The 25191-nt window shown below is 35.5% G+C and overlaps 1 protein-coding gene and 1 long non-coding RNA gene across 2 annotated transcripts; one reads left to right on the forward strand and one right to left on the reverse strand.

The window, feature by feature from the left end:
* Window positions 1-1824: 1824 nt before the first annotated feature.
* Window positions 1825-21414, forward strand: LOC149951743 (uncharacterized). The gene is made up of 5 exons (XM_090169660.1): window positions 1825-1983; window positions 2037-2246; window positions 2299-2409; window positions 21085-21180; window positions 21239-21414. The coding sequence occupies exons 1-5, from the start codon at window positions 1842-1844 to the stop codon at window positions 21412-21414; spliced, it is 735 nt and encodes a 244-aa protein (XP_090025786.1). The 5' UTR covers window positions 1825-1841.
* Window positions 21415-24097: 2683 nt separating this feature from the next.
* On the reverse strand, window positions 24098-24524 carry LOC149951744 (uncharacterized). The gene is made up of 2 exons (XR_016480037.1): window positions 24424-24524; window positions 24098-24350 (listed from the first exon to the last, which is right to left on the reverse strand). It is a non-coding gene; the product is annotated as an uncharacterized LOC149951744 (long non-coding RNA).
* Window positions 24525-25191: the final 667 nt, after the last annotated feature.

Genomic DNA, 25191 nt, shown 5'->3' on the forward strand with positions numbered 1-25191 from the left:
GGAAGTGAGACCCTATTTCCGGAGCATTATGCAGACAACATTAACGGCCGATGTAATTGAAAGACAGCTGAATGACTGCATTGAAACAATACAGTCAGCAGCGGAAAACTTTGAAGCGACAGGTATGTACTAAAATTTATAAGTTATATGTTGAACTAAAACATTATATTTTTGATAGGATCGGGTTGGGTAATTGACCGTGTTCTGTATGTAGAATTAAATGTAGCATCTTACCAACCGTTGCGAGGGTCATCGTATATGGAACTACCTGAAAAACTATCTCAACGTCGTGCGATTCTTAATATTAGAAACGAAAATGACGAGAAATGTTTTCTCTGGTCAATTCTCGCTAAACTTCATTCAGTTTCTATGCTTCATCACGCTAACAGGGTTTCCAAATATACACCTTATGAAAACGAACTTGATACCAGTGATATATCTTTTCCTTTCAAATTAAACGCTACGGAACTTAAAAAATTTGAATTAATGAATAATTTATCAATATCTGTGTTTGGCTTCTCGGGAGATATATTCCCCCTTTACGTAAGCGCTAACAAGTGTTGTAAGGAAAGGGAGGTTGATTTGCTATACATCACCGACGAAACTAAAGATATTGACGATGGGAATAGACATTACTGTCTTATACGAGACTTAGGAAAACTGTTACAGCATCTAACAAAACACAGAAGTACAAGTTATTATTGCAGGTAATTTAGTTTCCAATATATTAGTTTGCAATCTACTAATTATTTTCTTTATTAGAATGTGTCTTCACCGATTCAGTGGAAACAACGCGGAACAGCGACGTGATGCACATATCGAAGAATGCGCCACCCACGGCGTCCCTACCAAGAAGAAGACGCTTTATTTTGATAAATATGAGTGGACAGAAAAGGTAAAAATAAAAATCATTTAATTTAACTCTTAATGAAATTAAATTATTAGGTGCAGTATGTATTTTACGCCGATTTTGAAGCAATCCTACCGAGAGTTCAAGGATGTGATCTAGATCCCGATACAAATACCAGCAAAGTAAACATGCATATCAGTTGTGCGTATTCTTGGGTACTTGTAGGACCTAACGGTAAGTTATTTTGCAAAATTTTGTTTAACAGATAAATTATAATAGGATACTAATAGGTGTACCTGTTCGAACTGATTGCTATCGAGGACAAGATGCAACTCGAAGATTTCTAGTGTCTATTTTGGAATTAGAAAAGGAGTTGATGGAACTCATTGAGACAAATGTACCAATGATTATTACCCCGGTGGAGGAGGAACAGTTTCAAGCTGCTACACATTGCTACATTTGTCAGAAGCAGCTTAACCAGGGAAATATGCCCGCGGTTCGCGATCATTGTCATTTCACTGGGAAATACAGGGGACCAGCGCATAACCACTGTAATCTTCAAAAGAAAGTTCCAGAATTTATCCCTGTTTTCCTTCATAACCTTAGCAGGTAAATTTAGTAAAATAATTAACCAGGAATAATAATAATATCAATAATAAATCTGCATAGATACGATTTACATCTCATATGTCAGGAGATTGGTCATTTTAAGGAACAGACACTCGACTGTATTCCTTCCACTAGCGAAAATTATATTTCTCTGAAACTAGGTAAATATATTTTATTGTGAATTTAACCTTAACATAAATTTTATTGTTTTTTAGGGAGATTTCGGTTTTTAGACTCTTATTGATTTCTAAGCGATAGCCTCGATGCTCTAGTATCTAATCTCGTTTTGGAAGGAGCCAGTAAATTTCAGATTGTTAAGAAATATTTTGAAAGTGAGAAAGTTCAACTGCTTTTGCGGAAGGGAGTCTACCCGTACGAGTATATGGACGATGAAAAGAAATTTGACGAGACGATGCTGCCACCTAGAGAAGCGTTTTTCAGTTCATTGAAAAATCAAAATATTTTAGAATCTGATTATTTACACGCCCAAAATGTTTGGACAGCGTTTAATATTCAAACATTAGGTAAAATTACTATAGTATAAATATTTCAAATCTCTTAAACTCGGTTTTCGTAGGAGAATACACCGACCTCTATGTGAAAAGCGATTCGTTGCTCTTAGCCGACGTTTTTGAAAATTTTAGAACATTATCTATAACTCATTATAAACTAGATCCCGCTCACGCTTACACCGCACCAGGTTTAGCCTGGCAAGCAGCTTTGAAGATGACCGATGTTCGCCTCGATCTCATACTTGATATAGATCAACACTTATTTATTGAAAAGGGTAACGCTTTTGTGATATTTTAAATATTATTGTATTTACATTGAATTTTTAGGGATTCGAGGCGGTGTTTCAATGATCTCAACTCGTTATTCTGAAGCGAATAACAAATATATGGCCGGCACATATGATTCGTCTAAAGAGAGCAGTTATATATGCTATTTAGGTAATTTACATTTAAAAAAAAATAAATAATTTTTTTTTTATTATTTTAATTTTAATTATATTAATTAACTTAATTTAACTTAATTGAAGATGCTAATAATTTGTACGGTGCTGTTATGTGTGAACCACTACCGCTAGGCGACTTCCAGTGGGTTCAGGAGGATGATTTGCAAACACTCTGTGAAAATATTCTGAGTATTCCCAATAACGTTGAAAACGGATACATTTTAGAGGTAAATAACAAGTTTTATAATTATTGAATTATATTTTTAAAGAATTGTTTCCTTTGCAGGTGGATCTTGAATATCCTCCAGAGTTGCATGACTTACATAACGATCTCCCAGTAGCGGCGGAATCTAAAGTTATTACACATGATATGCTATCTCCATACTCCAAAGATCTCTTAGGAAAATTAAATATTAAGGAGAATCAAAGTCTACCAAAACTTCTTCCTAATTTAAATAATAAAGAGAAATACATAGTACATTACCGCAATTTAAAATATTATGTAGAATTAGGTTTGAAAATAACCAAGGTTCATCGAGCTCTAACCTTCACTCAAGGAAAATGGTTAGAAAAATATGTTAGATTCAACACTGAACAGAGGAAATTATCCAAGAGTTCATTTGAAAAGAATTTCTGGAAACTAATGGTTAACTCTGTTTTCGGGTAAATCAATTTTAATAATTTATTGCTGTTTTTTCCCTTACTTCATTTAATTCTTTAGAAAAACAATGGAAAATTTACGGAAGCATATAAATTTCGAGTTGATTCATAAACCAGAAAGAATGTTAAAAGTTACAAGTTCCCCGCAGTTTGAACACTTTACCATCTTTAATGAAGAGTTAGCCGGCGCTCATAAGAAGAGAGCTAAAATTGTTCTTAACCGGCCTATATTTACCGGATTCACCATTCTAGATTTATCCAAGGAGCTCATGTATCGGTTCCATTATGGATTCATAAAAAATACGTACGGGGACAAAGCATCACTATTATTTACAGACACTGGTAATTTAATTTAATATGCATTTTTTATTTAAATAGTACTAATATATAAAATATTTACAGACAGTTTAACGTACAACATTAAGACGGATGATGTTTATAAAGACTTTGAAGTTCATAAAAACCGCTTTGACTTCTCTGATTATCCACCTTCGCATTTCCTTCATTCTAATCAGAATAAAAAAGCTCTCGGTTATTTTAAAGACGAGACAAATTCGCAGTTAATTCAAAGCTTTGTAGGACTTCGTCCAAAGCTTTATTCTATTAAATTGTACGGGGAGTCTAAGACCGCTGAAGAGATAGAAAAGGAGTTGCGATTGGGGAAATCTTTAGAGTCAATTTTAAACCATAAAAAGGTTTGTAAGGGCGTTGCCATGAACGTTATTAGAAACGTCATCCGCCACGAAGACTATGAACGTTGTCTTTTTAATCAAGAAACCATGTCAGCCGAGATGATGCGTATAGCTAGTTTCAAGCATGAACTATTTACTTTAAATACTAGAAAACTTTGTTTATCACCAAATGATGATAAGAGATACATTCTACCCTGCGGGGTTCGTACATTAGCGCACGGTCATAAAGATATTGAAAAATTATAATGAATGCTTGTATTTATGTATATATATAAAAAAACTGCTATTGCTATAAATTGTAAAAAATTATTTTATTGGATACATTTTACACATAAACTCTTTAATCATTTTATCGTTTACATATTTATCTTTCTTAAACCTAGACACAATGTTATACATTTCTATTCCTTTACACCTGTTTATAGCAAAATAGATACAGAATGCTCCACACGTATTACTAGAATTACTCTGTAATTGATTAGAATTAAAAGTTACAGTTTTACTGTTTCGTTCAATAAAGTCATTAAATTTAAAATAATCTGGCGGGTTTCCAAAGGAATCCATGAATTCACAATTTTTATGTTTAGAAAAATATATTAGAACCCAGTGTTCTCCAGGTTCAGCACTCGTATCGGTATTTACAATAAATAGAGAAGGGAATATTTTTACGTATTTAGGTAGCTTGTCAGCCGCGAACACGCCTTGAAATATACTTTTAGTACTTAAATCTTTTTCAAGAATTTTAGTTATCTGTAGCGAATCCATTAATTACTGTAATCGAAAATCACGGTTCGATTTTTATCAATTTCAATCAAATTTTGAAACTCAGCGTAAATTAGAATGGAAATCGTCTCCGGTAACGGTTTTGCAAATTTTAATTCTAATCTCAGGTTACTGTTTTTTACAAGATGCAAGTGATTAGCGTTGTTATTAAGATCCGAGGTTAAATTGTACGCGAATAAACAATTTCCGTTAGGGTAATCTTCCCGACTTATCTGATTCCCTTCATCTACGTTCCACTGATTAGTTTGAATGAAAAGATTGCAATACGCTTGAATATATAGATTTTCCTCAAAGTTTAGAGATAACGCCTTATGAGGGACGCTGCTACCGTCAATGTACAATCCAATGCTTGATAAATCGAAATGTTGAAAGTTGTACGGGGATTTTTTCAAATCTCCTAGAAACGCTTTTTGTTCCACAAACCCGATAACAACTTTCTTAGGTGCTTGTCCGGTAAATAAATGATCTTGCACACTAGCCATAAGACCAGCGGGTATAGAAAATGAGGTGCACTCCGAACGAGTTACAGGATATTTAGCGGTTCCATATTGTAACGCCTTGGCTTGAGCGAGCGATAGTTCCGGTATCACTTTAACTTTCCTCAGATAAAGGGAAGCTGATAAAATCTCCACTTTACATTTTACGTCGGAATGAACGCAAAAAGCTGCTCTATTTTTATCGAATTTAAATTTCAAATCAACCATATTTAATAAAAAGCGTGGTTGTTGACATAAATCAGTATGGACTACGCCTAACAAGTCAATCGCCCCTTTTTGCGCTAAACTCGCTCGTTTAGAGAAACCATCGTTATCGAAAAATGAATCGAACTTTCCAGGCGTATCCCGATAGAAAAGTGAACTCGTTAAATAACTTTTTTTCGCAGAATCTCCGAACGTTAATAAAGTTTGTATCATACTTTTATAAGCGTAATTTTGACTGGAAGGTGTTACTGATCTTTCATTAAGAAATACGTGGACGTCGCTAAAAAGCGAATGAAGAAACAAATTCTCGGGGGCGATATTGTCGGCAGGAGTTCCGGCGGCCCCACCCGCAACACCTGGAACCGCGGGTTGCGGTAGTTGACCATTATCTTTAGTTACCTTAACTCGAACGTGCAGAAAAGTTTGTGAAAGGTCTATATACGTTTCAGAGTTACCGTTGATAGAAAATGTAATTGATGCGTTATCAACTATATTTGATATTGGATTATACTCAACCCATTCTCCACCAATAATCGAAGATTGTGTCATAGGTACTTGAAACAAATCTAGCTCGGAATTTATACACTCAACTGAGTGCGGGTGTAACAGAGACATTATGCTAATATATCGGAACGTTTAGGGAACCGTCCTTTCGCTATCCTGCCTGCTGTTGAAATGGCGCTTTTCGACTGAGTTCGTTTCCTTTTATTTCCGGAACCCGTCATTCTTTTAATATGATCCGTAGCTGAAGATGTTAGTCTCATGGCTTCATCAGCTGCTGACGCTAAAGTTTCCCTTCCAGCGTTAATAGAATGCGATTTAAGCGCTGTTTTAATTGGGACTCCGCTAACAACATCGGTCGCTACTTTCGCTCCGGTACTTAAAAGTTTTTTTCCCAAGTAAGTAGCGCCTTTCTTCAGTAAAGGTACCGCGAATCTAAACGCTGAAGATAATATATTTCCTAGTCCATGTCCTCTTTGCACGGCTAAACCTCTATATACAGGTATTCCACCGAAACCAACCTGGTTTAAATAGTAACTTTCATAATCAGTTCTTGAAGGTGAATATTCAGACCTCATGATGTTAACTGTTCGCTCTCTTAAGCTAGAATGAAGGTGTGTCCTGAATGATTAAAGGTTTATAGTGAAGTCCACATTTTACGGGGTTTAAAATGTAATACAACGTGAGCTTTTCCACTATGAAACTGTATTGGCTCACCTAAATCATCTGTTATATTAATCTCTATAGTCTTAATATTATTACACACGACTGGTAGGTAATGAGGTTGTGAAAATATTTTTGTAGTTGTTTTCCCATTAGACTCGGCTTTCTCTTCGACGCTTATGATTCTTAATAGAGGTGCTAAACTATCCCCAACAACGCTATTTTCAACCAGATCAGAATAAACGAATAAGGAATGTAACCCAGCGTTCATATCAACTGGGTAGGGGGTTATCATTGAATTTAAAATGGTGAAATCATTATCTCTTCTATCCTTAAAACCTAGTAAAATCGATAGATCGGGGCCAATTACAGCTCTGATTTTCGGTTGCAATTTAACTTTAATTCGATTAAAATAATTTAAATAAGCGAATGTAACTTGTTCTTCTTCTTGGTTGTGGACGTTCATAACATGTAATAGTTCTTCCGGAGTTTTATAAAAACCCGCGGGAACTTCAATTATTTTATCATATTCGAGAGGGTCTTTAACTAGAGGGTTATCAGTCATTTTATCATATTCGAGAGGGTCTTTAATAACCAATAGAGTAGGTTTTCGAACGTTATGCCATGTCCGAGGATAGCTTATTTCCGCTAACCCAACTTCGTACTGTTCCTCAAATCTTAACGGTTCAGCTAAATACGTTCGAAATTTACCAACGCTATTATCTTGGTAATATAATGACGAGGAATCTGAAGGTAGCGTTACGTAAAAACTCATTTTAAATCCACTTCTTGTATCCAAGAATTAAATGTAGGGTCGTAATCTTGCCACTTGACATACAGTTCTACGCGGCCGTCCGATTTTTTCCTCTTTTTTATTACTTTTTCGATTATGAAGTAACAGTCTTTTAAATCTCGACCAACAATCTGAACCTCCTCTCGATAGAATACTCCTAAAATGGGGTTAGAATTTAAATCCATCAGCTTATATACAGGTGGGTCACGTGGCAGTCTCTCAGCTATTTTAAACAATTCTGTAGTAAAATTCGGGTTATATTTCTTATCGAAAATTGATAAATTTCTACTTATTCTACAAATATCTCCAATTTCAAACGCGTATGTTAACGGAGGAGAAAAATTTACCGAACCGTAAAGATTTTTCCATATTTTAGCAGAGTTATCTAGAGTAACTTCCGCGGGTTTACATTTAATTGATCTGTGATAACTATTGTTATAAGCGTTTATAATATCATCTAAAACGTCGATATATTTAAGGGTGTTATTCTGCGTGAAATAGCGATATAAACGAGATTTAAAACTTCTAATGAATCTTTCAATAATGGACGCTTTCATTTCCGATCGGGTAGCGAAAAATTTAATGTTCCTTCTTTCTAATTCACTCTGCACTTCTTGACAGACAAATTCGTTTCCATGATCACTTTGAATTCTTTTCGGTTGACGGCCTTTTTCCAAAACGTTACGTAACGCTTCTAAAATTGTTACACCTTTCTTATTTTTAACCGCTACAGCCATAGCGTATTTGCTAAATATGTCGATAATACATAATACGTAGCGAGATCCTGAATTATATTTAGACAGCTTCTGAAAATCTGCCAAGTCCGCTTGCCACTGTTCGTCAATTCCATAAACAATAGTTCGATTTCGTTTGAATCGTCTTCTAGCAGGTTTATGCAGCGTATATGTATCCTGCTTTATTAGAAATTGTTTTACTTTTTCCAATGAAACCTTTAAACCTTTATGTCGAGCTGAATTATAGAGCGCTCGAACTCCAGCGAATGACCCTGGGTCTGCGGGGTTAGTATAGATCTGCTCAAGTTCTTTCTCCATATATGGTAATATTTTGATGTAATGGCATGTAACGCCAAAAAAGGAAATTAAATAATTATAATATTATAATAACTATGATAATTAATACAGCTGTGATAATTTTCGGTGATTTTGAAAATTATTGTGATAAATAGGCTAAAAGTCCTAAAGAGACCGTTTCTGTACAACCTTCCATTGTAGGCTTATACTATGAAATGAGAACAAAATTATCAGGTTAATATATTTTATTTAGTATGTATCCAAGGTCTTAGAGGACTAGGTGAAGATGATGATAACATTGAACTACTTGGTGGTGTATGAAATACAGCGAATGTTTTTAACAGTGTCAATCTTACAGGATTTTTAATTAAACGTTTTGAAATATTTGATTTATGAATGCCCTCGTAAACCTCAGTAACTCCTATAGGATCAATCGCTGTTCCAGGCGTTTTTCTCACAGCGTCATACAAAAGATCGATTATATTAGATCCTCCAATCACTTGTCCTCGAATAGAAAGCTCTCCTGAGTTAGCCCATCTAATATATCTCGGATCTTCCGTAGTCGCTCGGTATAATGAAATCGCATCACTAACATAAGTTGCAGGTAGATAATAAGATATTTGCGCGAACCAGGTTTTAGGCCGTTCAGAGTTTTCAATAACGGGAGAGATTTGCTCTTTACGTACGTAAGTTAACCGTCGTTGGAGAGTTTGATTGTATAATGCTAATTTCTCTGATTCGTTTAAATCTGGATTATCTAGAATAGATTTCATTTCATCATCGAGTGTCTTCTCTTTTTGAAGTTCAGGTGTTTCTTCTGTTTTGGAAGGTGGAGTGTTTTTTAATCTCTCCATTACATCTTCAGGTACTAGAAGCATTTTTCGAGCCATCATCGGTTTATAGCTCGGCTAATTGCACTTCCGGCGACTGAGCTAACGATAGATAGCAGTGGCGCTAATAAAAATGGAAGAAAACCACCTTTTTGTACCAGTATCTTTCGTCGTTTTGATATAGGGTTCTTCTTCGACACGTTTCGTATAACCGCGCTATGTTTCTTTAACCGCTTACGATGACGTTCTGACAGTTCAATTGTTCCGTGTAATACATTTATACAACATTCAACGAGAGCCAGTATAGCTTCCTTGCTAGCGTATTTAATAGCTGTCTTTCTTTGATTTAGATTACAGGATGTCAGGAAACGTAGAAAGTCTAGGTTTTCCTTTACTCGTTTTGAGACATCCATTTAGAGATTTTCTTAGCCTTTCTTAAAGCGCAATGAACAGTTTCGGAATGAAAAGGGCAGTTTAATTCAACGTCTTCTAGTTCTGATAATTTAGGACAGCCGATATCTTCGATGTTAGTTACTGGAACACCGAGGAGTGTCGATAATACTGCAGCTTTTTCTAAACCTTTGGTGAAAAACGAAGTAGCTTTTTCCGCTATCTGATTGCAAATGTCACGTCTCGTTCTGTAAGGACGTTCGCCGTCATTCCATCGAAGATGACAAATGTTATGAGATATCCATCTGCATTGTCTTTTATCTTCGTTTGAAAGCTCTTTGAAAGGGCAAGGAGATTTGAAAGTAAACACTTCCGATTCTTCAGTTTCTAATACTACGTAAGCTAATTCTTTAATAATCCACTCTCGATTAACCCTAAAAAAATTCCCTTCTATAATACACTTCATTTTGGAATAAAGACAGCCGATTCTTCACCCGGTATTAAACCTGTTCGTAGTAAATACTGATCTGGGGTGTGAGGTTTCAAGTCAACTAATAAATACCCAAATTTCCGTGACGTAGCTTGTTGAAACGCATCAATAACGTATTTGCTATTGGTTGGAGATATCTGCCTCGCGAGATGATAAATTGTTGATTTATCTCGTGGTGATTTAAAAATAAATAGATAATGCGCATTTAAATTTAAAGTTCTTATTTCTTTTCCGGGGTAATAAAGGTTTTGCATTAAAATTAGTACGGAGGTGTTTCTGTGATGAGATCCACGAATAAATAAATTAGTTACATTTTTATTATTAGATATCTCGCATAACAAAATAACTAAATTCCTAATTTGCGGGTTTAATATATTAACATCGAGTAACCCTTCGTGAAACTCGACTGAAGGTGTGTGTTCTAATATTGATTGAAATAGTTTCGGCTGATACTCGGTATAACACCATATTATCCTCTCCGGAGGAGGGGATATGCAGGTCTTCTTATGTTGAATCAACCGTCCCACCAGGAATGACTTTCCGCATTGGGTGGACCCGGCTACAAGCCCATTCATTGGATGTTGTAAGCTTAAATCCATAATGGTTAATGAGAATCGGAACATTAGTGCAATCAATTTTATTAGTTTTTTAACAAGTTTTTAGCATTGCATATTATCAGAAGAAAATAGGGGGAAGTACGCTTCTAGTCAGCTTTGGAAAGGCGTCACTTTTCACGAATTTTCGCGCCAAAACGGTTTGGCGGGAAATCGCGGATGAATACATCGTTTAAAAAGTCAATTTTTCTTAAATAGAACAATTGTAACATAATGTCCTTCTCATTCTCTGCTAATTGAGCTAAGGCGTATTTGCTTTCGTCGTTTATAGCCGAGTTGAATCAAAACAAAAGTGGAACTACTTTTTCAGTTTGGTTTATTATGCGTAAAAAGGCATTTTCGTGGGTCACACGACGACTTCTATGGCTCAAAGCTACAGATACGTACTTCCCCTATTTTCTTCTGATATTATTAGTGACATTATATTATTTAAAATTTCTTTCGACAATTCACAGCGAATAGTAAACATTTCAATAATATTTTCACAATCTACCGACATAATTATTTCATAAAAATGCAAATCTACACGCTTAGAATAATCCGTCATGATACAATCATGCTGGAGTTGAGATGGATGATCAATTTGGCAGCCATTGCACGCTTTCTTAAGAGCTCCGTGTAATTGTTTAATTACAACGTTAGTCATCGCCTCCTTTATTTCCTTGATTTGCTTTTAATACTTCTGAATAGACTCGTACTGGTCGAGGAAATTCAACCAAGAAGATTGAGCGAAAGCTACCCCCTCTTTAGTCGGTAACAGTTTTCCATAGTTTACCCCATAACCATGGTACATTTGTCTAACATCTAAAACCTTTTGTTCGGCAAATCTATGAACCGAAAACCGTTTGGTTTCAGAACCTGTGAAAACCCACGAAGTTTCAGCTTCGTTATTGAAATAAGCTTCAATGGCATCTTTCTTTGTCCATAGCTCTTGCAGTTCCGCTTCTGTTAGTTTAATGCCCTTTGTTAAATCTAATAGACCGCAGTAGATGGTTTCATCTGCATAAACGATTAACCCTTTATCACCAAACACAGGAAATGAACAATTCCTATAAAATAAATACATTAAGACAAGTTAAGAATTATCACTGAGTATTCTTACTTACATTTTAAGGTTCCTCGGAGTCACTTCCAATACAATTCAGATGGTGAACTTTCTAAATATGGTCTTACTATTATACGGTTTTCCCTTTTTATACTCTGAAATTATTTATCTTCGATATCTTATTTATTAAAATGGAGTTTAAAATTAATTCCATTCTACTTATACGCATTTTGAAATGTATCGCGTTACGTATATAGGGATTTACCCGGTCCTCATACGGAATCACGTGTACAATTACAATACTTGAGAACGATACGTTTCTCATACTTAAAATATTCGTTTGAAATAGTCGTGATATAGGTTCAAGTGTTAAGCATATTTAAGTACTACAATGATATTAAAATGAAGTTTAAAAATATTTCCATTCTACTTTAACAACAAATATTCCATGACGTCAAAACACTCAAATCCACTACAATTATATTAAAATAAAGTTAAAAAATATTCCCATTCTACTTTAACAACGAATATTCAATGACGTCAAAACACTCTTAAATTCAAATTAACCGCGTCCCCCGGGGTAATCTGCGCACGCGTCGCCTAGGTTATCAATTTTTACATCATATCAACTTATTCCGTACGATAAAGCTTGATAAGATATACGTTCAAGTATCTTTCGAGATAAGCGTAGATAAATGAACAAGTTGGCCTGGACACAATATGTTGATATGAGCAAAAACAAATCGTCGCGAGAAATATCATAAATACATTGACTTTTCGACGATTTTACCCCCATTTCACCCCTTAAATCCCGGATCCCGACGATCCCGACGATCCCGATCCCGGGATCGGCGTCAGACCCTCACTTTCCTTCTACTAGTTACAACAGTGAGTTAGACGTACTATAACAATGCACAATTGAATTAAACCCTTTTTACAGTACAAGTTTGTCAGTTGAATATAATGCAAAGCAAATTTTAATGAAAGAAATAGCTAAAGAGGGTATTATAACGACCGTTCACTTTTTCGTTTATAATTTTAACGGAATAGGGCCGATTTTAATTAAACGATAGTTTATCGAAATTTTGTTAAAATAATATTCTCCAAGGCCGCGCGATAAATGTACGAGAATAATTTCCCGTCGCCGTTATATCGCAAATTTAGTTGTTTCGGGATTGCCAGAAATTTAATGTTGTGGGCGAGTGATTAGAAATAAAATGGCAACCAGAATTATGCAAAATTATAAATGTTAATTTTTATTCAGAACAGTCTATGTAACGTTCTAGATTTAACTTTCATCAATAACCCAACAATATATATCCCTCCTACGTAATTGTGCAGAACTAGTACTCAAGTGTCCAAGACTAGATTTGTCTTAGTTCATCGTGATTGAAAAATAAACCAAAACACACTTAAGTAAATACCATAAATTATACTGAGTAATTTTAACTAAATTCAAACTACCTTACTATAAACTCTTGTCTTAATTAACAGTTGAGAGCTGATCGCTACTAATATCTTCCAATCTACTTAATTAGCCTCACAGGTTGAGTTGATAATTTCAAGGGTATAATTAGGTTATTCCAATTCAAAAAAACAATCAATTTTATCTTACAGCTGACTTGAGTTAGTTCACAATTACTTTAACACTTTCAGTCTTAAACACGCACTGTTCATACACTTAAGTCCATTCGCTCACGTTCCAAACGCGAAACACAATTTAACTCTTTTCTTGACCGAAGACCGAACATACTAATTAAAACCGCAAAGTTACCTCATAACTTTTGACCGACACCAGGACCCCGTCCTGTAGTAGTTCGTCTGACCGCCAAGAACTAAGAAAGACTAATCTCCAGATTGACGGCAACGGCTTTATAAACGTATATTTCATGTTTTTTAGACCCGTCAAGATTTGACTACAGTTCGAAAAATTTAAGAGATTATATTTTTTACCCGGTTTGATTGATAGTTCTCCACACGGTGGCGCTATATTATTACTTTTATATAGTTTCCGCGGGAGTTTTGAATAATTATCCTTTTTCTAAGCGTTATTAAAAGGTAAAAAACCCGCCTTATCATAATGGTTTCTTTACTTTTTACATTCCTAAAGGAAGTCAATGGCTTGGCGGTAAACTATCTGCATTGTAACGATGCGACTCGAGTTCAATTCCTGAACACGATCAAATAAAGTAAAATACTCAGATATTTAATTAAATATAATATTAATATAATTTATAAATATTTCATTAAATATAAGATTAATATAATTTATAAATATTTCATTAAATATGAGATTAATATAATTTATAAATATTTCATTAAATATAAGATTAATATAATTTATAAATATTTAAAATGATGTAGAATAAATTATATTACCTAACGTTATAACTTTGTAAATGACATTCGCCAAAGCTGTTTTTTAGAAACCCAATCAATCAGACTTCAGAAACAAAACTCATTGAAAAATATTATAACGCAGTCAAGCAATCAGACTTCAGAATCAAAATAATTAATAGAAAAATATTATAACGCAGTCAAGCAATAAATTAGTTCAAATACTTAGAAATCAAACAATATAAAATATAATATCAAGAAGCGCAACACATTACCATTCACAAATACGATTTTTCACGTTTTGGGCATGACTTACGCTCTTAAAGGTTCCTCAAAGACTGGACGATTTTGCGGGAAAAAAGAAATAAACTTAAAAAAATAGTAGATACAAATATAAGACAGAAAAAACCAACAATACCAAAGATTAGACATAAGTATATGTATTCGTACCCCGCTGCTCCGCCTTAAGCACTACAGCGGCCACCTAAAACAACCAGCCCCGGACAAAAGTGCGCTTTGCGAAACAACGTTCGGCCAGTGAGACAGCCATTTTGACCGCCTCACATATAGCAAACAAACGCCCTCATCACGGCCCAACAAAAGGCGACACCATGGGCTGCCCGAGACCCACCCTCGCACAGCTGAGGACTAGAGTGGCTTCCTCTTCCACTGCAAACTACCCTCCTTAGTAGGTCACAGAATGAAGAGTGTGGAACACCCATGGGGTTCCAGTGACCCAGCGCCCCGATCACATGACCTTGAGAGCCGGGTATGGAGCCCCCCACAGGCTCCAGTGACCCCATCACACCACTAGATAGGGACAGTGGGAACCAAAGATTAGACAAAAAAGAACGTAATCTCGATCAGTTAAAAAACACAACAAACAAGATTAAATCAACATAATTTCATTCGTAAAAAAACCAGATTAGGCCTTCATAAATTCATTCATAAAAAAATTCAAGACTTTATTACCTATAATGCTTACGATGAGTGTCTTATTTTCAGTGAAGCTAAGCAGCTATCGGTGGTTCTGTAATAGAGCGCTCGACTGCCAAGCCGAATGGCCTGGGTTCGAAACCTGGGTGGCGCATTTGTCTTTAATCTACAGAGAAAACGCTAAATTATAATTTCTTCGATGCAATAATTTCAATTCTATTTCAATTAAACCAAAATTTCGTACTCTATTAAATACGCTTCCGATAAAGCTGAAGGTCTAATTTTCAATGAAGCGTAACAAGTGTCGGTGGTCCTGTAGAACGTCCGCCTGTGAAGTAGGAGGTCTCGGGTTCAAATCCCGCCTGATGCGATCGCAAATTGATACTAAGACGAATACCGTAAACAATTGGTGGAAACCTTCCATTGGACGTTGAGAGGTTGCATAACCCTCAGCATTCGGTCCGTCCCAAAGTCATTAAGGAGAGGAAACGCCCGTACAAACACCACAAATTCAACATCCACAACCATCTTAACACAAACACCACAAACTCAACACCCACAACCGTCATAACACGAAGTCAACATTCACAACCTACACATAAACATTACAATAACGAAATATCCAATGAAACTGAATTAAAACTGTCGTGACGCTGAACTTTGACGAAAAAAAAATCCAAACCCAACCCGACCGCAAATAAATCCGTTAACGCTCACCGTCACACGGTGGTTTTGCCAAACCTTCGAGAAACTGCGAACGCAGAAATTTTGAGAAACTGCGTACGCAATGATTAACCTTTGCACGGATAATGCGAACACGTTCGCAGGACAGACACTCAGACAGACAGACACGGTAATTGTATAACCCCTCCTAGGGGACTTTTTAGAGGTAAAAATTGTTATATCGGATATGTATATAAATCAAATGACAGTAGGAAAAAAGTAATAAATATCTTAGTACTTGGATACAGGACATGCATCCTAACTGCAGTACGAAAGGCTTTTGTGGTAACCAAGATCTCCTGGAAGACTATTCCAATCATTGACAACGCGCGCAGAAGAATGAGGTTGTTTTACTGACAATTTAGCAAAAGGTTTTCGTAGTTTCGCATGATGACCACGAGTCTAAGTAACTGAGGAAGGCTCAAAGTGCGCAATCAATTCGTCCGTGATAAATGTCACGCAGACACACTCAATCATTGATTCTGAGACGTACCGACGGCGTTAAATGTCCCAAGCTATGATTACGTTGTTGAGGAAAAATATTTCCGTGTTAATTTGGTACAACGGTTATGCGCTTTCGCAGTTTGAGTCATTGGGGTTAAAAACAACGGCGACCATATAATAGAGCCACAATCAACGACTGGTGGATAAGGGACGTGTAGACAGTGTTCATAAATGTTTTACTGTAGAAGCAGAAATTCCTACGAACAAGGCCAGCGATTTAGGGCCCCGTGCAGAGTCGTTTTTTAGAATTTCAAAATAGCGATTTCTCGCTAAATCAACAGAAAGGGGATGTGGTTCCAGAAAATTGCCCACTTCGCCAAAATATTTGGTGAGAGGTCTAGGGCAGTCGCTAGCCGCCTAAAATCTCGCCAAAACAATGGCGGATTGTGGTATGCAAAGAGCTCGAGAAATAAATTGAGAAATAAACGCTATTTACCTTCTTTAATAAGATAAATAATATAACAGGTCAGTGTGTCAGAATTTATAGCACGGTGTACCTAGCAACAGGGCTATACCCCCGGAGGCCTATCATCATAGTGCCCTACGCCAGCGTCCCCAAGCCCGAACAGGTGACAAATCCAGTATGGGTAAGGTGCAGCAACGGCTAGATCAATCCCTATTTCGCATACAGCAATGGGAGTAAAAGTGGATGTTATAGCAACTCCACCCGACACCCTACCTACGTAGGTAAAAATTCAAACCCTTTGGGGAGAGAACGACGGGCACTTAGCAGTTACCACAACCAAGCACAGCCAGTGGCGTAGCTAGCATGGGTGACACCCGGGGCGGATATCATGGTGGGCTACTTACTAGTCTCTATAGTTTGTGTTTTCACGGTCGGTTGTCACCCCCAAACCACGCCCAAATGGGTGGCACCCGGGGCGGAGCGCCCCCCCCCCCCCGCCCCCCTAGCGACGCCACTGAACACAGCTGGCAACGTAAATCCCGGTGTGCTTTAAAAGGCCGGGAAACTGGACCACCCTGCCTTCATACGGAGGCCCACTACCCCACAGCAGGCTACCCAATCCGCCGAGGCGGCCAGTTTGCACGGACCCTCTTCGTTAGCCTGAGCCGAAGCTCAGTTTCCAGCCCAAACTTGACCGAAGTCGAAGTCGGAGATGGAGATAGGACCATCTGATCAGAGCTAACATCTCCCAGTGATATTTCAGTTTCTTTTAAATTATTGGAATCTGAGTTTCTAGCTCGTTATCGCTTTCCGAAAAATGTTTGTCAAATTATTGTGAGAGCCAAGGCCTAACCACAATTCACGATTTACGATTACGAAACATTAAAATAAGCGAGCCACTCTCCGCAACTTTACCGGTAAGAATAAATTATAATAGGGAATCTCATACATTACTACTTTGGGTGTATTTTAAGCCTTGGTTAAATTATAGATCCTTATTTGCTGGTAATATGGTTTTGACTAATGGCTAGGGATGCAACGGTTCCACTTTTTTGGACTATCTCGGTTCCGGATCCGGTTCCGGTTCCTAAATTTTTGTTTATCGGTTCCGGTTACGGTTTCGGTTCTTAAAATTTTAATTTAACGGTTCCGGTTTCGGTTCCGGTTCCTATACGGTTCCAGTGTGTTTAGTATTAATTAAAGTTAAATACACAAGCAATTCAAATGAAGTTAAAGGTAAATAAAATCCACCACATTTAATTATATAGAATATAAAATTTGTTTTTGATAAATTATATTATAAAAATAGTAGCTTTCTTAGTGACGTAGCGATGGTTTCGGAGTTTGGGGTCCCTTATATTCATTAAGGCCGAGTCGCGATTATCGCCATCTAGAGTTAGAGCTAACATGTATCGCCTTCTACAATTAGATTTAACACGTACTTGCATGTTAAATATATAAAACGCTTAAAAATGGCTTTAAGCCCTAAGTGATACGATTAAGATAAATCACGGCAATCCTCGTCAGGAGCATTAAAAACAAAGGTTCTGGTAGAACTTGGAAGTCTGGAGTTCAGACTCCCAAGTCCGACTAGAATCACGATCTAGATGATTTAATGTAAAATAATTAAAAAAAATTATTGCTACTATGCTCTCGTAGGGAACTCATGTAAGCGCTTCATTTGTTTATTCAATAAAGTAGGGTAAAAATGAAATCTTCTGTTTGAAAATTGCCACGGTTTCATTGTTTCAAGATGGTGTACTTTCAAGTTTTGGGGAGACATGCCTTCCCTTCCGCTCCTCATTTCAGGGGTGTAGGAACGTTTTAGAAGTTGGAGGGGGCAAAGAGAAACGAAACGTTGATCTAGGAACTTAGCCCCCGATGTAGAGTGAGTAATCGGTCGCGAATGTCATTAAGGCATTAACAGTAACAACAGTTATCATACGAAGTGTATATTAGTCTTTAGAGTCGTTTATGAATTTTAAATACACAAATCCACAATAATAAAATGAGAATGGTTTTGAATTTTTAAAGGAGTGTAGCTTCACCGAATGCACGTGTTACTGGTTGACAACTATGTAAATTGGCGGGAAAAAACACAGTTGAGTTTCTATAAGCTTTATATGCTTTTAAATTGAGAATATGAGCTTTTGAAGATTTCAACTGACCAAAAAGATGAAGGGGCAATAACATTCTAGGAAGGGGCCTTGCCCCCCTGGTTCCTACGCCCCGGCCTCATTTCATTGAAAAATATAAAGACGGGATTTCAATAAGCATTGTCATTTGTGAAATGTAAGCAAATGCATAAGTTTAAATTAAATGTACGTTGTTTGGTTATTTATGCGATGGTTAATGTGGTTGTATTTATAAAGTTTTATAAAGAAATATTTCAAGCAAGAAAAACATAACTTGAGACGATAGGAGAAAAAACTAGACGAGGGCTCGCGTGGTTAGACTGTACACAGTCCCATAGGCAATTTGGGGGACCCTCAATGGCAGAACTCCCCCCCCCCCCCCGCACTGCGCAGTCTGCCTGGGCGTTATTTTCGCCACTGTCTTTTCTGCTGTTTCTCCTCTAAGTCGGCTGCGAAGGGGATCAAAAATTATACTTGCCCATTGCCCCACTAAATAATTGCTCGGAAGGCACACTAGTAGCAGTAGACGACAAATATTTTTTGTGGCCTTTGCTACAGTTGTGAAATTGTGTCGAGTTTTTCGACTGCAGAAAATAAAACTAAATCTATCGCGGATTTCCGGATTATGCCAGTTTTTAAAGCAAACATTTGGAGGACGAGCCCATTTTCAATTGAGAATACGTAAAAGTGTGTCAGTTGACAGTTACGTAGGATAAAGATGAGCTTATATGAAAAACTAATAGTAAATTAGGAAGTTTAATTACTGAATTTCAACATGCGCTAAATGTTGGTAAATAAAGTTAAAGAACCGTTTAAACACCGTTTAAAACAATGAAAAACTCGGTTCCGGTTCGGTTTTCGGTTATCACTTTTTTTACAAATATCGGTTCCGGTTCCGGATACGGTTATAAAATTTTTATTTTATCGGTTCCTAGAATTAACGCGGTTCTTCTTGGTTCCGGTGCCGGTTCCGGTTATCCGTTGCATCCCTATAATCCATGCCAGTATAAATTACCATTATATGTTAACTCATATTCCACCTAGTCAATACCTGTATAAATATATATATATGTTAACTCATATTCCACCTAGTCAATACCTGTATAAATATATATATATATGTTAACCCATATTCCGACTTGTAAATACTTATTTACTACTATTTACTACTATTGTAAATACTTGTATAAATTATCATTATAAGTTAACTCATATTCCACCTAGTCAATATCTAAATAAATTATCATACTATGTTCCACATAGTCAACACATGTACCTGTATAAATTATCACACGTTAACCCATATTTCAACTAGTCAATATTTGAATAATGACAATGAGCCCGCGACCGGGGCGAAAGAGAACCTATGGAGTCCATCTCTCAGGGAGTAAAAAGACGGTTTTTCCTTCGCCACAGAGATTTGAAATTCAATAAATCGACACACTTTCAACCAAGAAGTCTACATCTGGAAGGCGGATCACTCTTATCGATGCAGTTTCCAACAAATAAATTTTGTTTTAATTAATTATTTGACTTAACAATTATAAATAAAAATAAAGCACAAATTACTTAACTTTAGAAAAATTGAGTATTAAATTATTTTCAACAAAATCACTAATTTATATCACACATATAAGTAAAAGATATCAGGTATAAGATAATTTTCATTAAACGTAAAAGAATTAAACTTCCCGCAAAAAGAATAAATAAGCACTGATTCAATCTAATAAACAGTATTTTAGGGTTAACTATAAGCTTCTTCAATCATTTCATCACTCTATAGAGCACTTCTTTATGTTTAAGGGTACTTTCAATCACATTGACCATGTCAAATTTGAGTAATTTAAGTATAAATAAGGCTGTGGCGTTCTTTTTCAAGGTCGATATCAGTACCATATTAGCAGAGATCCTGGCAGTTATAGAGATGCGAAACTCCGCCGAAAATCTGGCAAAAAAATGCCGGCATCAGCGCCGCCCTTCGGCCGGGAGGAAGCGCCCGTTTCAAGCCGAGAGACGCAAAAATTGTAAACGCGTTTTAATTTCGAAATAAAGTTTTAAAATGCCTGGAACCTATTGTTCAGCGATTTTTTGTAATTCTTGTAAAGAAAAACAGCGCATTTCTTTATTTAAGTTTCCAAAAGAAAAAGAACGGTGGGATATAACATAAGTTATTTTAATTAGAGTTATATTTTAATCTTTGTTTTTCAAAATACAGTTCAAAACAATGGCTAGAAAATGTAGGAAGAAGCGATCTTTTTGAAAAAGATACCAATTATCTACATAATAATAATAAAATATGTGCCCTGCATTTTGAGGAGTCTTGTTTTATGAACAATAAAACCAGAAATAGAATAACAACAACAGCTATTCCTACCCTATTTTCTAAGGATTATTACTATTTTTTTAAGTACAGCTAAATTACAGTGTTTTTTAAAGGAAATGACCATTGCGCTAATAATATTAGTAGCTCAAACAAACATAACAAAGACCAGTTAGAAATAAACAACCTCAGGAATTGTGATAAAAACTCTGGTATAATAATATAATACATTTATATAAGGTACTTGATTTAATAACAAATTCATATCAGAATCTAGGAAACGGGTACTAGAACAGCGTATCACCTGCGTAGAATATTTGGAAAACATAATCAAGTTTTTTGTACAATTTTCCATTCACAGCACTTTGGAAAAACATAACCTAAACCATAAATATAACAAGGCCCAGAAACGTTTAGATCGAAAGTTACTTAAAGTTAATCACTAAATATTAACAAACTTTAAAATATTAGCGTAAATCCTTGATTTAGTCCTAATTTCTCAAAAATCCTGTTTCTTATTTCTTTATTGTGGTTAAACAAGGCCTAAAATATTTTAAAATTATAAACAGTTAAAATATGAACTTTATTTCAAATAAATTTTAAATATATACTAATGTATAAAAAAAATACTTAAACTAATAAATTATAGTTCAATTCCAGTTTCAACTTGGTTTCTTCTTCGTTGGCGTTAGCCCAAAAAAATGTAAACAACGGTAACAATCCTAGGATATCTACGATAATGCGATTACTCCCCACGTACAGGCGTCGCTGCGATCGGCAAAAATTTGAAATAAAAACTGGTTTGCTTAGGGTATAGGGAGTTTCGCATCTCTATAACTGCCAGGATCTCTGATATTAGGGTCAGTTTAGAACATCAATAATTCTTCTGCTATAGCCACCCCCACGTAAATTATTTCGTTCTAGTGTTATTTCAATCACTTTGACCGTGTCAAATTTAAGTAAAATTAACTTGCTTTTCTGAAAATAATTCTGCTATAACCACCCCTATTTAAATTAATTCCCTATTCGATAGAGCACGTATAATAAAGTGTATTTTCCAATAACTTTATGCATGTCAAATTTTAGTAAATTGAACATAACTTTGGCAATGACCGCTTAATTATAGCAATATTACGTCGCTAGAGGGGTAAGATTTAATCATTTACATTCGTTTTTGCTATTGCGGTCACACGTATCTGTTCAACTTGATTGAGTTTAAATTAAATTTTAACGAGAAAAATTAACGCTTTGGAAACCCTATATCATAAGACCACTAGCTGATTATTATTATTATTATAGCGCCATTTATTTTTAGTGTCATTATAATTTGACTTTTTTCATTCTATTTATCTATTAAAGTGCTTTTTTTGGTATAATAAATAGATAGCATAATATTTAGTCGATTAGAAAATGATTTCTGTTATTTTGTTACTGTCGACAACCAATTTAAAATGTTCGGTTGTTTAAATACCTCCATATATAAAAATTGTTGTTTCGCGTTGTCTACTGTATCTTACTATGTTTTCTTTACAACTTTTGGAATTTTGTCAGATTGAACATGTTGTCGCTCGTTAGCTTTCAAAGATAATTACTCCTATTTCTAAAAATAATTCCTCTACTACTACCAAGTGTCATCAATTTAATTTAATAAAGGTAAGCAAGATTAATTTTTCAAATTTGTTGGGATCAATTCAAAAGATATGTATGGAAATTACTATTATTTAAATGAACAATTAGCCAATCCTGAGTAAACGAATATCGTTTTTATTCAAAAGATGCCCGAGTATTAGTAATATTGTGTTATCATTTTATCGGGAAAAGATAGACGAGTTATATAGTGGGTTAAAAATATTTTCGCTCTCCCAATTATATCTAGAGATGTTAATTTTCGATAAAAAGCCGGAAACTTTCCGCAAATCGGAAAAATTGAAAAATATATTGATATTTAAACCGCCGTCATTCCGGAGGAATGGTTTTCCAAAAATTCAGTTTTGAGAAACGGGTGAACTCGCGACGAAGTAACCCAATATAACAAAAATTATAAACAATACTAAACAATTCGTAAAGCTGCAATAAGAGAGCGAAAATATACGAAATGAAATAGTCAAAATGAAATTAAAATTAGTCTTTATAAATATTAGTCCAAAATGCAAAACAAGCAAAGTGTTTGATATTAATTTGATTATTATTCATTTAAATTATTTAAAACCTATCTATAATTACATACAAAAATCTATATTGATAAGCGTAGTTAAAATAATTTAAGTTATTTTTTACGATATTTCGCAAACATTAATAGATTTTAAGTATTGGATAAAAGATGGAGGATCAAATTAAATAGGTCAGTTTTCAACAACCGCCTGGTGAAACATATCAAGAATTTCATAACTTAATCTACTTTAACAAATCAAATTAATAAGGCAAGATTTGGCCTGGGGGCAGTGATATTTCTGGAAATATATGCATTTTAATATCTGGAATAATTTATTTTTTCTCGACACGCTTTTGACGCCGCGCCGGTGATATTACCTGGTTTTTATTCTTGACTAGTCTGGAGGTTAAATTTTATTTTTGTATTCGACAAAATGAGGTGAAAATGCCGTTAAATTTTAATTTGCGTACAATATTAGGCTAGTCATGGAATGAAAACCCTTTAGTTAGTCCGCTCTTACTCCGAACATAATATTTGGCGACCTCTTGTCAATAAAATCATAAAACCTTCATCCTGTAAATGGACGTAAAAAATTATAATTTTTTGGGAATTTACGCGGTGGAACAGAAACGTATCTATGCGGTTCCTGACTCGTGTTAGCCAACATCGATTGTTAACAAGTTGGCAAACCAAAATATACCTCTCCTCGGAAGCATTGTACCTAGTAGTATTAATCCCTCGAGTTAACCCTTAAAGATATATATCCGCAATTTAGAGTTATTTACTAAAAACGTAATCCCGGTTCAATCCCGCACGGTATACAATTTAATTATAATTAAAATAATTGAGACGAAACAATCGAGTTTAATTTATTCAGAATATTATTAATAAAGTAGTTACAACAGTGAGTTAGACGAACTAGAACAACGCACAATTGAATTTAACCCTATTTACGGTACAAGTTTAGCAGTTAAATATAATACGAAGCCAATTTTAATGAAGGAAATATCTACAGAGGGTATTTGTATTTTTCTCGCTTACGAAATACTTGCCGCATAGTTAACGCTCATTTTATTTCAACGATGAAGATACCGTAGATATCTGGTAGTGGACGACTCGTAGACTGTCGTAGCCATCCTGTTGACGTTGTGACACATACCGCATGAAAAAGACCAAAACCGTCCAATTTCCAATATCATATAATGACTCGCACACCCAGGATATCAATGACTGCATTAGGAATCGTAGATATCCAAATATCCACACCAACAAAAAACTTATTAACAAGAAGCGAAAAACTTACCATTCACAAAGCACAGAAAGCCACTTGACTAAACGTATATCAATAAATGACCGTAGAGGGAATAGTTAGGGTTATTTATAAATAAACACAAACGAACCCAATTGATGAACTGCATAAACATCTTAATCAGTCGAGAAAACGTTAAAAATAAATTACGACCGAGTTTAAGACCAGACCAACTCGATATTTTGTTAATAAATGAATTATTAAGCTTGAAAACAAATACGCTAAACCCAATAGATAAAAATATACGACTGAAAAAACTAAATAAATTACAAAAAACTAACGGGTTCTACCCTTTATCTTATCTGCTGACTGCGCTAAAACAAGTTTTGACCTTTAAATTTCCATACGTAAAAAATGTAGACTTTAAAAACAAAATAAACATCTACGTAAGGTGTTTATAATCTTCCCACCCAAACAAATATTACGTTTATTTTTATCCCGGTTTTACTAGTATCTAAACTTTAGAATCGTAAACTTCAATGGCTCATCGGTAAAACGTCCGCGTTCTAAGAATGTGCCCCGGGTTCGATTCCTTACGACGATCGTATTTAACTACAAATTGATCAATTTCCACAATTGAACATTTTACACATATTCAAGCCACCGCAGTAAGGCCACCTCCCCCTGTTTCCCATGCGAGAATTACCGTGGCACCCTTTACCCCATAGTCGAACCACCGTAGTAAGGCCCCCGACCCTTTTTCCACGCGATAATTGCCGTGGTATCCTTTACCCCATAGTCGCCCCCCCCCCAATACGGCCT

This window comes from Leiobunum rupestre, chromosome 3 (genome assembly GCF_980474605.1).
Source record: "Leiobunum rupestre chromosome 3, qqLeiRupe1.1.hap1, whole genome shotgun sequence".
Classification (NCBI taxonomy): Eukaryota; Metazoa; Arthropoda; class Arachnida; order Opiliones; family Sclerosomatidae; genus Leiobunum; species Leiobunum rupestre.